The sequence below is a fragment of the Gopherus evgoodei genome, chromosome 7 (genome assembly GCF_007399415.2).
Source record: "Gopherus evgoodei ecotype Sinaloan lineage chromosome 7, rGopEvg1_v1.p, whole genome shotgun sequence".
Taxonomy (NCBI): Eukaryota; Metazoa; Chordata; order Testudines; family Testudinidae; genus Gopherus; species Gopherus evgoodei.
This window is the reverse complement of record NC_044328.1, coordinates 83,980,214-83,996,005: the sequence shown is the minus strand read 5'-3', so window position 1 is coordinate 83,996,005 and position 15,792 is coordinate 83,980,214. Positions and strand designations below refer to the sequence as shown.

The 15,792-nt window shown below is 49.4% G+C and overlaps 1 protein-coding gene across 6 annotated transcripts in view; it reads left to right on the top strand.

Moving 5' to 3' along the window:
- RAD54L2 (RAD54 like 2) overlaps positions 1 to 15,083 on the top strand; it is a 92,149-nt gene extending 77,066 nt beyond the window's left edge. For 5 of the 6 annotated variants that reach the window (XM_030568315.1, XM_030568314.1, XM_030568317.1 and 2 more), the window contains 8 exons: positions 691 to 790; positions 1,003 to 1,208; positions 1,918 to 2,093; positions 3,996 to 4,192; positions 5,092 to 5,288; positions 6,376 to 6,465; positions 7,846 to 7,938; positions 8,215 to 15,083. In XM_030568315.1, coding sequence (XP_030424175.1) covers positions 691 to 790; positions 1,003 to 1,208; positions 1,918 to 2,093; positions 3,996 to 4,192; positions 5,092 to 5,288; positions 6,376 to 6,465; positions 7,846 to 7,938; positions 8,215 to 9,206 — 2,051 coding nt within the window. In that variant the 3' untranslated portion in view covers positions 9,207 to 15,083. The remainder of the gene's footprint in view (positions 1 to 690; positions 791 to 1,002; positions 1,209 to 1,917; positions 2,094 to 3,995; positions 4,193 to 5,091; positions 5,289 to 6,375; positions 6,466 to 7,845; positions 7,939 to 8,214) is intronic. The other variant, XM_030568319.1, reaches the window with a different exon arrangement.
- The last annotated feature ends 709 nt before the right edge of the window (positions 15,084 to 15,792 follow it).

The following is a 15,792-nucleotide window of genomic DNA, read 5'->3' as shown; positions in this document are numbered from 1 at the left end:
CTTGGTGCGTATAAACTGCTCTAACTCCTCTTTTAACTCAAGGTCTGGGTGGCAGCATCTCTTCATCATGAGTGAGTTCTGCCCATGACCACAAGTATGCACTGTCTTTCTGCATTCTTCTTCTCTGATTCTTCTGCATATGCTCATATTTGGTCCAGTGGGGTTTTGCCAGCCGCTTGGGTTGTTTTTGTGCTATCCCAGCTCAATGGGTCTATTATATACCTTTGCCTATTACCAATACAGGTATTTCAGGCTTTTCTGACTGGTACTGCAGACTTCTTACCTGAATGATGAGCCTCAGTGTAGGATCCCAGTGCACTAAAACTGCTTGTCTTTGATTTGGCTATATGCATTGTAGCCCGCTGTGGAACTTGGGCTATGCCAGACTCCTGTTTTGCACTCATGCAATATTGCAGCTAGACATAGCCCGAGCTCCCTGGCTGAGTACACTGTGTATGTTTGACTGGGAGGATGTGGGCATTGGCTGGGACAGCTGAGGCTTGTTTTGATAAGCTGGGTCAATTGCCTGAGATGGCTGGAAGCTCTGCCCTAGCTGGATCTCTGCGGAGTCTGCAGGGAAATGGCATTCTTCACAGTGCAGGTAATCTAAGAACCAGACAGGAACTGTTTTGTTTTGATGGATCCCACACTACAAAGGGTTTTTAAATACCCTTCTAATTTTCTTACCAGGACTGGATGGCAGCACTTCTGCCTCAGAAAGGGAACGATTGATTAACCAGTTCAATGACCCCAGCAACAGCTCTGTTTGGCTCTTCCTTTTGTCCACACGGTGAGTTGGCCACCTGCCTGGAACGGAGGAGTGGGGTGAAAGAGTGGGTTTGATTGATGTGGTGGAGGCTGTTCAGACGAGAGGATTTTTGCACTTGCTCTGTTTGAAAGATTTGGCTTAAGATCATACAGGATGGTAACTCCTTAAAGTGTAAAGGTATTGAAGACTGGGAAGAAAAATTATTTTGAAACTTAATTTTTGTTTTGTTTAAGAGCTGGATGTTTGGGTGTCAACCTGATTGGAGCAAACAGAGTGGTGGTGTTTGATGCTTCTTGGAACCCATGCCATGATGCACAAGCAGTTTGCCGGGTGTACCGCTATGGACAAAGGAAGCCATGCCACATTTACCGACTAGTTTCGGATTACACCCTGGAGAAGAAAATCTATGACCGCCAGGTCTCCAAGCAGGGGATGTCAGGTAGACTTAAATACTTTTCCCAATACGTCATCGTGCTTAATTTCCTTATATTCTGTAGTCCATGAACGGAATCTGTATGATTTTGGTAATGCTTCCTTTTGTCTGACACATACCCACACCCACACCCATCTTGACACATATACAGATATCAAGTCCAGGGAAATAGTTCAGCCTCTTTTAAGTTGTGGAGGTGAGAATGGGGATCTCAGCTGTTATCCAGAACTTTCAAATAATTTAACAGAATCTGATGGTTGTAGTCCCTGGAAACCTGAGTCCCTGGTTAGTCACTATAAACTTTTGAGCCTTTCTCAGTGGTTCTGGCTCGTCAGTTGCTCATCTTCATCTTTGCAGCTGCCTTTTTATTACAATGTCCACATAATATTTTCAGCCATCTGATGTGCAAGTGTGAGATGGGGAACTTCTTCAACCATATTGTAAGTACAGTATCTTCAGCTTCCAGCTTTGTGTATGCCGTGATGTGAATGGCGCACATCACCTTGCAAAGCATTCCCTAGCCTGATTTGTGTCAATATTCAAACACCTGCATGGTCATGTCTCAAAATGCAGTGGAATGATCCCTGTCCCTCCGCAGATATCCACAGCAGGGTACTGTGGAAAGCACAGATAAAGAGCTGGGAAATTGAGTACAGCAGAGAGCAGTAAACTGTTTCCTCCTTTCTCTGAATGATGCATTCCATCCCTTCTCCAGATCGTGTTGTAGATGATCTGAATCCAGTACTGAACTTCACCCGGAGGGAGGTGGAGAACCTGCTGCACTTCGTAGAAGAGGAGTCAGATCCTGCCCAGTTGGCATTGGACCCAGACAAGATGAAGGAGTCTGTCTTACAGCTAGCCTGTCTCAAATACCCTCACCTTATCACCAGGGTAAGAACAAAGATACACAATGCTGCTTCCAGATATCATTGCCAGTGAGGGATGACACTGAGCTCAATGAGTAACTGTCTGCCTCAGGAGAAAATGGACCTGCGTGTGGTGTGATACCTTGGTTAAGATAAGAGTATTCCAAAACAATATTTGTTATAAGGGAGTGTGCATTTCTCTGAGACAAGTCCATGATCACTGTCGGGTATCAGGAAAACTGTTGTTCCAACCAAGACCTGAGGTTCGTGTGCAGATTTCCTTAGGCCTTTGGTAGATACTCCTGGGGGAACTATGTGCTGAATTTATGTCCCCCCGCAGATTTCTTTGCTTCCCCGCAGAAGAATGACTTTCTGATTGGGAAGTAAAGGGAAGCCACAAGAGCAGTCATTTGACCTTCCCCAGCAGTATGTTTTGGGTGCCCTGGGCAGCTGACAGAGAGCTAAATCACTATGGGGCAGGGCATGGGACTGGGGAAGACCTGGCTGGTGGCTCAGCTAGTCCCGGCTGAGCTGAGGAGGATAGGACTTCCTCTTCCCCTGCATAGCATCCTGGGCTGGGTCAGACCCACTCCCAGATTTCTCCTCCAGCTGCAGGAATCTCTGCAACTCCCCTTCCTCCCCCCACCGCTTCCTGCACCCATCGCTCCTCAGCTGCAGGGGGAGGGATGACTGTATAGGGAACTGCTCCTCCATCCACCCAACTGCCATGTATCCAGACACCCTCCTGCCCAGACCTGCCCGCACTCAGAACCCCCTTGAGGAGCCCGCTGCTGCTGGATCACCCTAATGAGCCACCCACACCCAGGTTCCCACTCCACTGTGCCCCAACCAGCTCCACCTGGATCGCCAGCCCACTGTGCCCCACTCCCCCAGCATCTGTCTTCTCCATTGAAACCCCCCCCACGCCCTCTGCCGAGCTCTATCTCTCCCACACCCAGACCTTCCCAGGCCCCACCCACTGAGCCCCAACCACCTTCACCTGGACCCCACTGCATCATTCCATTACCTTTGCATCCAGAACCCCCCCAACAAGCTTCTGTACATCCAGATCCCCTGTGCATCTGGATCCCCCACTGAACCTCCCACACCCAGATGGCCCCACACAGAACCCTCTCAATCCACGCCTGGATCCTCCCACACTAAGCCCCTCCACACTTGGATTCTGCCAGGCTGAGCCTGCATGCCCACATCTAGGTGTACCTCACACAGAGCGGCAGGGCACTGGGTGTTTCTGGGGCAGGCCCAGTCTTTGCGTTGTCAGGGTTGGGTGCAACCTCACCGCTGAGTCTGTCCCCCAGGGGGAGCTACAAAGTGATCTACCACTTCTGTGCAGTTAAGGGGGGCTGGAGCTTCCACATTTCTTTGCCAAATAAAATCTGCAGAATTATAAAATATTGTGCACAGAATTTTTAATTTTTTGCCACAGAATGCCCTCAGGAGTAGGTGGAGCATCTAGGAAGAACACAGTTTGGGGTAGTATGGTTAGGGCTGTTTGAAGAGAGGAGAAATGACGGACTGTGTCTGCCTGTCTGTCTCTATGCAGAGATTCATGGTTAAAAGGAAAGCCTGCTATGGGGCATTTAGTGCAGTAGTAGAATTGCTCCATTTATATGCTGTCATATTGCGTGTGTTGTGGGTATTGTGAATAAGCATGTTCCTGGGAGTGTTCTGTGGTGAGAACATTGTGGAGTTTGTGCACAGGTTCTTTACAAGAAGTAACCATATGTGCCTATTGCACTAGTTTCGAACTCCTTCCTCAAGAGCCCACCCAGAATACTGCCCAGAGCCTGCCATTTGCCATGTTATCCTACCTGGGAGACAGGAAGGGATTGCTGTCATTTGGGTTCGTCTACTGCCCTCTTGTGGTATGTTGGTGTCTAAGTATGTTTATGTGCTGTGACCATAGGAGCCTTTCCAGCATGAGTCGCTGCTGATTGACCGGAAGGAGCACAAGCTGACCAAGGCAGAGAAGAAGGCAGCAAAGAAGAGCTATGAAGAAGAGAAGCGAGCATCCGTCCCCTACACCCGTCCGTCCTATGCACAGTATTACCCAGCCAGTGACCAGAGCCTGACAAGCATCCCTGCCTTCAGTCAAAGGAATTGGTGGGTGCTTATTTCTTTCCATGTTCTGCTGAGGACTTCAATCGAGAGGAAAGGCAGGGGCAGGAAAAACAGCTGGGGTAGATGAAGACTAACCTGTTACCCTGGGCATTCTCACTTGGCTCCTAGGAAATGGGAATACTGAGGCTGGGTGATGCCCCCTCTCCTTCCCCTGCCAGCTATAAATACGCATCCATGAAGAAGGGGAATGAAGCAAGTAAGGTGGGGAAAACAGCTGACTAGGGAGGAAGGCTCCCTTTGCAGCCTTGGGGGCACATGCAGCCTTTCTGAGTGGGGTAGGAGGGGGGTGTCACTGATTGCAATGGCTGTGGCTGAGAGAAAGGATTCTGCATCTCTCAGTATGGTACTATGCCCAGACCGGTAGTGAAAGTGTCAAGACCTGCCTCCTCCCCTCACTCCCCAACCTTTTTGGCTAATATCCAGAGTCACTGTGTCATCATCTGCCTTCACTCTGCATGTCTCTGCTGTCGGTAAGAAAGTCTTCACCCCCCCCCCCCCCCCCGTTTACAGATGGGGACACTGAGGTGAAGTGACTTGCCCAAGGTCAGTGACAGTCAGGAATAGAGGCTGGGAGTCCTGACTGCCAGGCCTGTGCTTTAACTCAGAGATCAAACTCCCTGCCATGTAGCAATTTCATTCTCTCTCAGCGATCCTGGACCAGTGAGTTTCCTACTGCCACTCTCCAGAACCGTGAGCAGAGCCAGAGAGTTTCAGGGCTTTGCATTTTGGGTGTTTCTGCCTCCAGGAGCAATTTCCTCTGTGAAGAGCCTCACGATTGCCCATGTGAACAGCTGAGAATGCTGGAACCAAATACAGTTGGGACTCTCCCTCCAAAAGAACATAACTCAGTTTGATACTTTTCTTTTCTCTCTTCTCACTAGGCGACCAGTCTTCAAGGGTGAGGACAAGCCAGTGGCAAGCGTCCGCCCTGTTCAGTCCACCCCCATTCCTATGATGCCTCGGCATGTCCCGTTGGGTGGCATGGGTTCGGCATCTGGTTCCAACCCTGCTGTCAACTTCCCCATCAACTATCTGCAGCGAGCTGGTGTCCTTGTTCAGAAGATTGTCACCACAACAGGTCAGTCGTTTCTTTGGAACCAAGACCCCCTGGGAACACAGCTGGTTGAGACAAAGTCCTGGGATCCAGAGATGGAAGACAGGCAGTCCATCCCTTGGGGATGGAACAGTGTCCTAGACAGCCATGGTATCTCATCTGTGGCCTAAGGAGCTGGCTAAGCCTCTTGAGGGGGATTGTGTCAAGAAGAAAAGTGTTTGATTATGAACTGAAATGTGTCCCTTGAAGCATGTGCCGTGGTTTTTAAACAGAAGTGCTGGAATCAGATTCATTAGTGCAGACCGGAGGCAAGAGGAGTGCTGCTTTCCCTGCAGCAGCTTGGCTGGGAGTTGTCCCTTCTCTACTGCAGCTGCTCAACACCTCCCCTGCCTCATGGCAAGGAACGGAGGAGAGGAGTTACTCTGGCTGTTCTAGTGCCTGACTCTAATTCTCTGTCCTGGCCCCAGCATAGGTTAGAGCAGTGCTATCTTGCACCTACTGGCAACAGTGGCTAGGGACCATACACCAGCTGGGGACAGCCAGAGTGCAGCGGGCTCCAGCCAATCCCTTTCCCTACCCCTCTCTAACCTTTACCTACCAGGGAGGGAGGCGTAGGAGCCAGCTATGCCAGCTCTGCCTGTTATGGATTCCCTCATACCTGCAGAATCCCCAGCAGCAGGTTTTGCACCACAGGTGTGCAAAGGGCGTAAAACAGGGCAGTGAATCTGCCCCAAAGTACTGATTGGGGCCCCCTGATCCCTTTGCAGTTTGCAGACCAAACATATTTCAAAAGCCAGGCGTGCTACACTGTGGTACCCCTTCCAGTGCTCTGCCCAGTCCTATTTTCTGTGTTCTAATTGATGGGGCTTGTGTACTGGGGCAACTTGCCTTTCATTTCCCCTGAGCCCCACTCCTTCTTGGGCTCTCAGTCCCAAGGGATTCCACTTCTGCCTCCTATGCCTTCTGTGCTACTCATAATTAAAGCCTGATCTCATTTGTAGCAGAATTTATTGAGGAAGCTAGCTGGATGGTGAGGGAATTTAGCCCTGGATCTCTCTCTGACTTCTTGAGCCCATAATGTAACTTCTCAAATGCTGGCTTTCTCCACCAGATATTGTGATTCCAGGCACAAACACATCCACCGATGTGCAGGCGAGAATCAGTGCTGGTGAGAGCATCCACATAATTCGGGGGACTAAAGGTAAATCCCAGTCTTGAGGAAGAAGTAACTGCTAATCTCCTGGCCCTTATAACACCATAACCCCCCCCGATTCCTGTTTCCAGTGCTCTGCTGGCAAGATGCATTTACTAAACAGGCTTCTTCAAAGCTTGAAGAGTCAGAAAAAACAGAAGCCTTAGTTATGGGTTTAACCATGATGGGGAGATGAAGGGGGCCAGGCCACTGATACTGGAATTTCCTGCCAGTGCCCCAAAGGGGGAATGGTCTGCCATCCTTCCCTTCTGAAGAGGATGGAAGCAATTTCAAGCTCCAGGGTTGCCCATCTCATTATGTTGACACACAGTCTTCTGTCGTGTTTTGGGGATGAATAGCTCTCGACTTACTAGACTGTTGCAACCAGTGGAGAAGTTGCAGCTAACAGAGTCCCAGGTCAGACTGTGAGGAGATGTGGCGGCACATTCTCCCTTCCAGTGGAGTCCGTCTTGTCACCTTTCGAGCGTATTGCAAGCTCTAGCTCTTTCCACAAGCCTTCTCCCAACAACGGTGGAGCAGCTGGCCAGGCATCATTTCTCAGAGATGGGGCAGGGCTTGGCCTGTTCTCAGTGCTGTAACGCTGGAGGGCTGATCGGTTGGGGCCCTCGGGACAGGGACCGTATGTTTCAGTTATTTGAACAGAGCCTAGTTGAGTGCCATTGAAATACACCGACATCAGTGCATAAGGGAAAGTGGAACCAGAGTCATTGCCACTGGCAGAAATGATGACCTGAAAATGTGTTTGACTCTCCTAGGGGAGAAAAGGGAGCACAGGAAGGGGATTCGGGTCCTGCAGCGATTCAGCGGAGAGCCACGTGTGTGTGTGTAACCCTGGGACAGAGGGAAGCAGAGGGAGGGATTTTTCAGGGACAGACTGGAGACAGGCTCTAAAGGACAGAACCAGTGTGCACCTGAGTGCAGGGGCACTCCAGCACTGAGAGTGTTCAAGAACACAGTCTGTGGCTGCCCTTGTTGCTAGACAAGGTACAGGCCTAGGAGCTGCTGCATCCTGGTTTTACAATCTGCTCCGTTTTAGGTAAATGGCATGCGGGCTGCAGGCCCCTGGCATGTTGCTAGCACCACCCTCACCTGGCCACAGATTAGGTTTCTCTGGCCTGTCTGTAATGGACCTGTAGGCCTCTGACACTGACACAGCACTGTGACACCAGCATTGCCCCATGGCAGTGCTCACGGACATGGAGCGAGAGATCAAGTGTTTGGGGATTAGGGGCTAGTGTGTCCTCTCTGCTGCCCTTTTCTCTCCCTGCCTGCCTGCGAGTTCTGCAGCCTTTCCCTGAGGCAGGGAGCAAGCAGCTGGGCATGGACCTGTTCCTGTGTCTGACCCGTTGCTTCCTCCGTCTGTTTCAGGGACGTACATCCGCACCAGCGATGGGCGGATTTTTGCTATCCGGACCACTGGGAAGCCGAAGGGCAGTGAAGACCGTCGAACAGCTGCCTCAGGTAGGGGCTGAATTTCCTTACATGGGAATCACGCCCTGAGTGCTCTCCTCCGTTGAGTTTCTGTGGGGGGTGTTTCACCACACTGTCTTCCCCAGCTTTCTCTCTTCTCACTTCTTTAAATTCCACATTTTGTCTCCTCCCTGGCTGATTCCATGGCAGCCCCCTGCCCGCCCCCCCGCATCCCACGCCGAGTCTATTCAGTCCCCCCTCTCCTCCCTTTTCCCAGTGCCCAGATGTTTCTCTGTTTCACCCACTCCGTCTCCTTGTCGCCTCCAGGCTCTCAGGGTCTGTCTCTGGAATCCACAAGCAATGGCAGACACAGTGCCTCGTCGCCCAAGCTCCCTAACACAGAGGAGCTCACTCGGCCCATTTCCCCCGATAGCCCGGAGATAATCAGCGAGCTGCAGCAGTATGCCGAGGCAGCCGCTGCCCGGGAGTCTCGCCACAACTCCCCCAGCACTAACACTGTGCACGGACATCCTGCCCGGACAGACAACGCAGCCACCTTAGCAGCCCGGGGAGCTGAGCAGCGATTGGGCCTCCATTGCTTGGCTCCGTCAGTTTCTTCAGTCCTGCCAGCCACCAGCCAACATGTTGATGGTCACTCAGTGCTGGACTTACGGGGCAACAAGCGCAAGTCGACCTCGCCCTCTGTCCCGGAGGAACCAGCCCGTCGGCAGCAGAAAAAGCGCCACCTGCCAACGTCTGTTCAGTCATACGAACACGGGTACCCAGTCTCTGGTGGGTTCACCATGCCCCCTATTTCTTTAAACCATAACCTAACCCATCCATTTGCCCCCCAAGCAGGAAACTCCTTGTACATGGGCACTGGCTCATCCTACTACCAGCTGCCCAATTTACTACCAGATCCCCAGCTGGTGTTCCCTGTGACTACTGACCCTCTGCTGACAGCCGGCACCGCCAGCTCCTCTGCTGCTACCTCAGCCACCGCCAGTGTCCCCTCGTTCATGCTAAACCCCTCTATGACGGGGATGCTGCCCAGCTACTCACTTCCCTTCACGCAGTCACTCCTGCCTGAGCCCAGGATGTTTGCTCCTTTCCCAGCCCCTGTTTTGTCTAGCAGCCTTCCCAGGAGCATGGCATCTGCCTACCCTGGCTACATGTCCCCTCATTCGGGCTACCCGGCTGGGGGCCTCCTGCGGTCCCAGGTGCCTCAGTTTGAATCCCAGGAGGCCTCAGAGGTGGGATGCAGCTCCAATGATGACGAGGACAAAGACGACGATGTAATAGAGATCACAGGGAAATAACAGGCCCAGTTCCTGTTAGATCTCAGCTTAGCCAGGAGGCAAAAGTTTCAGGACCTCTCTGGAGTCAGGATTTCCCCTCTGGGCTGTGGCAGCAGGGCTGGAGGACGAGAATTTTTAGATGTCAAGGATCTGCATTGTATTGGGGAGGGAGGGTGGGGAGAACAAAACCTGAACGGACTTGCAAGAGTGGGGGCAGCATTGCAAACCATAGGAGTGCCTCCCTTGCTTCCTCTCCTGCATTGTCCGTGTGTCTGTCCGTGTTGTCTGAAAGGGAGCCTTGACATTGCGATTCAGTGCCCCTTCTCAGGCCTGGAGACACTGGGTTGATCTCTGTGTGTGGAAGAGCTCCCTCTCGCGCGAACTGCCTTATCTGTGAACTTTTCTCGCTCAAGGAGGCACGGGCTGGGGGTGTGCCCCAGGAGAGGGTCGATGAAGAGCATTTTTAATTGGGGTTGGGGAGGAGCAGGCTATATGTTGTGTGTGTTGGAGGGGAGGGCAAGGGGTGGGGTTGGGGGGTAAATGTGAAAACTGATTTGTCTTTCATCCTCTTAAAAATTCAAAACACAATAATCTGATAGCTTGTGCCAGGCCCTTGCTGGAGGATGAGATGGGGAGTGGGGGGAATGCTGAGCTGTGACATGACTCTCCAGTCTGCTCCTCCAGGGGGCCTTCTCTATGAAGCCCTCTGAAGGCAGTGACTCTAGTAGGTTGATCCTGTAGTTTTGGCGCTTTTTCTCGAGCTTGGGTTGGGTTAGGAATCCTTTAAATCTTGTAGCGGTTTGAGAGGAATCTTGGGGACTTTCCCAGTTCCTCCGTCTCTTCCAGTGGTGGCCTCCTCACCAGGCTATTGAGGAGTATGCCCTCAGGCTCCAGGAGGAGGCCTCAGGGGGAGCAGGTGGAGCAGCTCGACTCCTATCAACCCCAGCAAGCAGGACAGGTTGAAAAGGGATACCATTGTGGACTCAGCGCCCGTCTCCATTGACTTTGTGACCGGAGCGACTGCCCCCTCCGCAGAATCTCTACATTAATTTATTTCATGAAGGCAAATATTTATTTGTTTGGGGAGTTTCTTTCTATGTTTTATTAATTTTATTGTTTAAAAGAAAAACAAACCTGCTGGCCTCCATAATGCAGTAGTTGATAGTTGGATTGTCCATATGTGGGAGATGAGACATAATGACCATTTGACCAAAGCATAATCTGAAAGCAGGACCAACTGTGAATGTTCCCCAGTAGCCAGTTCTCTCGTTTGGTTCTGTTACAATAATGTGGCATGGCCTGTGCCATATACACCCCTTTGGGGGAGTGTGTGACAGTAGCACGGGGTAGTTACAGTGTCTGTCCATGCAGTGCAAGGGATAATGAGAAACCTTTGGTCTTGGGGTTGGGATCACTCTGACACAAAGTTTGCTGGGCGGCTGAGAAATTAAAGTGAATCCTTATCTCTCTGAGAGATTGGTTATCTTGGCTCATGACAGGTGGGCTTGGGATCTCATGGCAGCAGGCTTGAGCTCCTGTTGGTTTAACAGACCCCCTGGCTGACATGTGGAGCGCTGTTGCTGGACTTCAGCCCTTCCCAACTGGAGAGGTGTCACATGAGAGTAAAAAGCGAGAGAATGCCTCTAGCACAGACTGTTTACCTCTCGGGGTCTGCATTCAAATCATGCTCTTGGCATTGAAATGCCACATTTACATGAGTTTGGGCACCTGAGATAGATGGCCTGCAATCCTGTCCGCTGTGTGCGTGCACACGCACTGATAACTGCTAAGTAATCTTGGAAACTCAATGCCTGCTTAAAGACCCAGATCCTCGAAGGGATGTAGGCTCCTAAATCCCATTGACTTCAATGGAAGTTTAGAATCTTAAATACCTTTGAGGATCTGGACCTAAATGTCACCACCTCAGGGAACGAGAGAGACTGTGAATGTCCTTGGAAAGTGGTCCATGCCATTGGACCAATGCAACTGTTGGCACAAACCTGTTATCAGCAGACCTCGAGGGCTGATGCTTCAGCATGGTTGTTGAGATCTACTCAGACCAGCTCAGGAGGGAGGGACAAGGCATTCTGGCATATTGTGTAAGGTAGCCATGAAGAACGGGGAACTGCTTTATTGAGGGAAGGTGGTGCAGTGCGTGTGTTTGTGTATACCATGACAAAAGTAGGACGTTATGGGGCTTTCTCTCTGTCGTTCTCTGTTTTAATGGAACTTGTCTGTCAGAAATAACCACACCATTCATAGAAGCCTTAGATCTACAGTTTAGCTATGCAAATTATTTTAAAAAACAAACATTGAAATAGTGCTTTCTTCTTTAACATATCCTAGGAGTTGAAAACCGAGGGGTTCTGAGCAAACTTCTGAACAACTTGTCTTTGGATGCACCATGGAAATAAACAAACTCACTCCCCTTCCCCTCTCACCTCCCAATAACAAAGCAAACTCACTGATGGTGTCCATGTGAGTTTCTCCAAAGACTTGACAGTGCTGCATCTGTGAGTCATGCCCTTTGCAGTTTGTGTGTCCATCTTGTGCAAAATACTGTGACGCTGATTGTATTACAGCTGTCTGGTGTATCTTTGTAAGGCTCTCAAAAACTCCAGTGGATTTGGGAAGTGGACCTAGGCAACGGGGTTTCTTATCAAGAGTAGCAAGGATTCTGACCTGCTGGAAATCTAAACAGTACTTGTAGAAGGCAACTGTTGATTTAGGGTTAGAGGAGACCTTTTAACCAGAGTCCTTTGGCATGGATTATGGTTCCTTTGTTGTTTGTGCCAGGGTAACAGTTTAATCCGAATGATCCTGCTAGTTCTTTGTAATGGGGGCATGTTGTGTGTCTTTTCTCTGCTCAGATGAGGCATAAAGATTTGACTCTAAACAGTAGGTTAATGTATGTTTCTGGATGCTGTACCTGTAATTGCATGAGCTTTCACAGAGACTTTGCTCATTGCCTCACGAGGAAAGCACCAGAGGCCTCTGGAGGGCACTTTGGCAGGCACTGAATTGGGCAGGCCTCTGGCACACCCTCACTTTGGTGGGTGGAATATGGGAATGTTTCTGCTCACAGGAATAGGTGCATATGGGATTAATTTAACCAAGCCCTGTAGCCATAGGAGCTGGAGACTGATGGATCCTCTCATAGCCATAGGAAATGGACCCCTGTAATTTACTTCCCCAGCTGCTGGATGACAGTGTTGTTTCACATGGAATATTTACTTCTTGCAAGCAAGTAGGTTTAAAAATGTGCTTGTTTTGAACACTGGTTTTTATATTCAGTCAAGAAAGCAAGGAGAACTAATGCTCTTTGCATTGTGCAGATTCCTGCATTAAACTGACTCTTGTAAACAGGGATCTTTCTCTGTCCCTGGCAAACTTCTATCTCCTCCTATCTGTTCGTAGTATATTCAGTGCTTAGAGTGCACATCCTCCATAAATTACTGGAGACTAATTAGCTCCACAAGTGCCTGGGTCGAACCCCCATCCTGTACCCCAGCCAGCACTTGGTGGGGTGGGTTCCTCTCTCTCTCCTGCTTCATCCTGACAAATGCTCAATCCAGACTACCTCCTCCCCCACAAACCCTCCCAGTTTCTATGTGTCCTCTCCCAAAAGCTAGCTAGTGGTTTAAAGATGAATCCCCATTGATTTGGGGCATCACAACCTTTGGGAGAGATGGTCTTATCACCTGGAGTGAAGGAAGGGTTGTGAAGGTGATTTCCTCTGCTTTAGTTTTCTGTTAGTGCTGATAAAGCCCCCATCTCCCAGATGCTGACCACTGAGATCCACTGGGTGTGCAACATCTTCCAGGAAGTTGCAGCTACTAGTGCCAGATGGCTGGCTGTGCTTCTGAGTACATTAAGTGCAGGGAATGCAGACTGAGACCATGGAATCAGAACTATTTAATGGCGGAGGCCAGGAATCAGAATTGTTTAATGACTTTTGCATAGAAGGTCAGAAAGTCCTTTATCTGATGCTGCTTTAATCTTCAAGAATATCTTGGACATTCAGAGGTGGTATTGACAATGAAGACGTCTCTGAATCCTGTTCCACAACACTTTCTTACCTAGGGTATGTCTACATTACAGCCACTACAGTGGCACAGTTGCGCACTGTGGCTGCGCTGCTGTGATGCCCTAGTATGGGCTCTTCCTCCATGGATGGCAGAGTTTTTCCATCGCCATAGGTATTGCACCTCTCCGAGAGGGGGAAGCTAGATGGATAAAAGAATCCTTCTATTGACCTACCTGTGTCTTGACTGGGGGTTAGGTCGACCTAACTATGGTGTGAAATTGTTCGCAGTCCTGAGCAATGTAGCTAGGTGTACCTAAGTTTTAGGTGTAGACTAGGCCCTAGTCACCTCGCTCCTCTTCCACAACCCTCAGTCCTCCCTCTTTCCCTGATCTCTCCTTTCCAGACTCCTCTTTTCTCTAGCTGACACATAGGTCCTCTCTTTACTTTCCTGACCCCTGTGATGGGGCTTTCTCTGCTAATTTTCTGACTCCAAATGGACTGACCAAAGTAGCTTATAGTTCATATTTGTGCTGCCGATAACACTGAGAGTAGGAACAGGGACTCTCTGATAAGCACTTGGACACTAAGGAAGATTCCTGGGCAGAGCACAGAAGCCCTGGGGACTTGTGGAATCCTTGGGTTGCACTTTGGCTGCCCCTTTCAGTCACTGTCTAACTGTAATGAGTAAATTTTACTTACTTAGGCCAAACTGTTTAGATGGCAATTTCTGGAGCAGCAGGGATATCAGGGCAAATTCCGCACTGTACTGCTACAAGATACTAAGACAGAATTAGGGGAAGAGGTGACCTCATAACTGTGATGTTTCTGTGAGTTTTCTAGGATGTACCTAATCTCAGTCCAGTCTTGGGCAGTGTATGTTCACGCAGTTCTGCAGGATGGAGCATCTCACAGTCAGTTCCAAAAACTGCCAAACAAGCTTCTCTCAAGCTTTGCTGGGAATGAAAGAATTCACTTGGTGGTGTGCTCTCCGGGAACAATCATGCGATTGAATTTCACTAGTACAAATACTGATGGGAGATGGGAGAGCGCCCTTTCACCTTGCACATTTGAATACTTCAGGCAAGCAAATTCAGGTTGGTTTTCATGGGCATTTGCACCAGTAAGCAGATAACTGTTGGCTAATAACTTCAAATAATTGCTAAATTAGAGAAAATCATGGTCTGTGGACATTCTGCAAACAGAAAGGGGCAAAATACGGCAACTCCATTCACAATGAATGTGCTTCTCTGCTCTTTCAAGTGAGATCAGGTAGCCCAAATTTGAGGGGGACGGAGGGTGGGGGGGAATTTAGACCAACTAGGATATACTGGGAATGACTCCTTGCAAGCTGAATAGGAAAAGAAGCCCATCTGCAAAGAGAGAGGATGTTGTAAGTGATCAACTGTGTAGGGTGGAGGGAATAGAGAGCAGAAATCCCCATATGCTCCACCCTATTCCCCTGTACTGAAACAATACCACTAACAGCTGCCCAAAGCTGCACTGTGTCTTGGATCCTGTATTGTTAGCCATCCAGCTTGCAGTCAGAAACTCTCTCTGGTAGATTTGCTTGTATAGGGGAGCATGAGCGAATCCATTGATGTTTGTTTTTTATTTTGTTTTTTCCGTTTTTAATACCGCCTTAGCCTGTCTTTTGTGAGCAGAAGGAGGAGTTACTGTAGCAGGGTAAGTCGGTTGGCCAGCTGCACACATGATCATGTGCTTCCCTCTTCTCTCTGTCTAACGGGGTGTGCTCACTGATCTCCCAGAACAGAGACTTTGAACAATTTGTTGTTTATATGATGTATTTATTTTTACTTGTGTTTCATGTCATTTTTTAAAAAAATCAATAAATTGTAAGTTGGTATAACTGCTGCTTGGCTCTCTCTCTCTCTCTTTTTTTGGTAAAATAAACTTCAAAATTAAAAAACCCACCAGCGACTATTGTCTGAAATGACTTTGGTTTGGATTTGCATGTTCACAAGTTATTTCATGTGCGCGCTGATGGAGCCAGGGAGCTGGGAAGAGGTTCAGTGAGTTCGACTGCTCTGGAGTTAGACACACACAGCCTGGTGCATTAGGATGTCAGGCCTCTGATTCAGCAACACACGTAAGCATGTGCTTAACTCCCATTGAATTCAACGGGACTTTAATCATGTGCTTTGCTGAATTGGGGTTGTGGTAAATTTCGCTTTTGATCAGTGATATGTGAAAAGGTGATTGTGCACACTTTGAGAACTAGCCCAACAGAATCATGCCTCTTTTCAGCAAATGTTTAATATCCTCGGGCTGCAGTGAGAACTTTTGGTATTAAGACTCCATTATTTTGAACAAGTAAGAGGGCAGAATATTTACTGCAAGGGATTTATTCCCTTTGTTACTGTGAATGAGTTGTGCGCTTATGTACTTGCTCCCAGCATGAGAGCGAAGCTGCAGGGAGGGGACTCCAGCATAGACCTGTTCTGCACCCCTGACCCCAACTACCTTGAGTTTCCTCTTCTCAGGTTTCAAGAAGGGACTGGGCTTAAATTAGTTGTTCTGGCGTGGGCCCTCCGAGCCCTTTCCCCATAAGGCAGACATGTC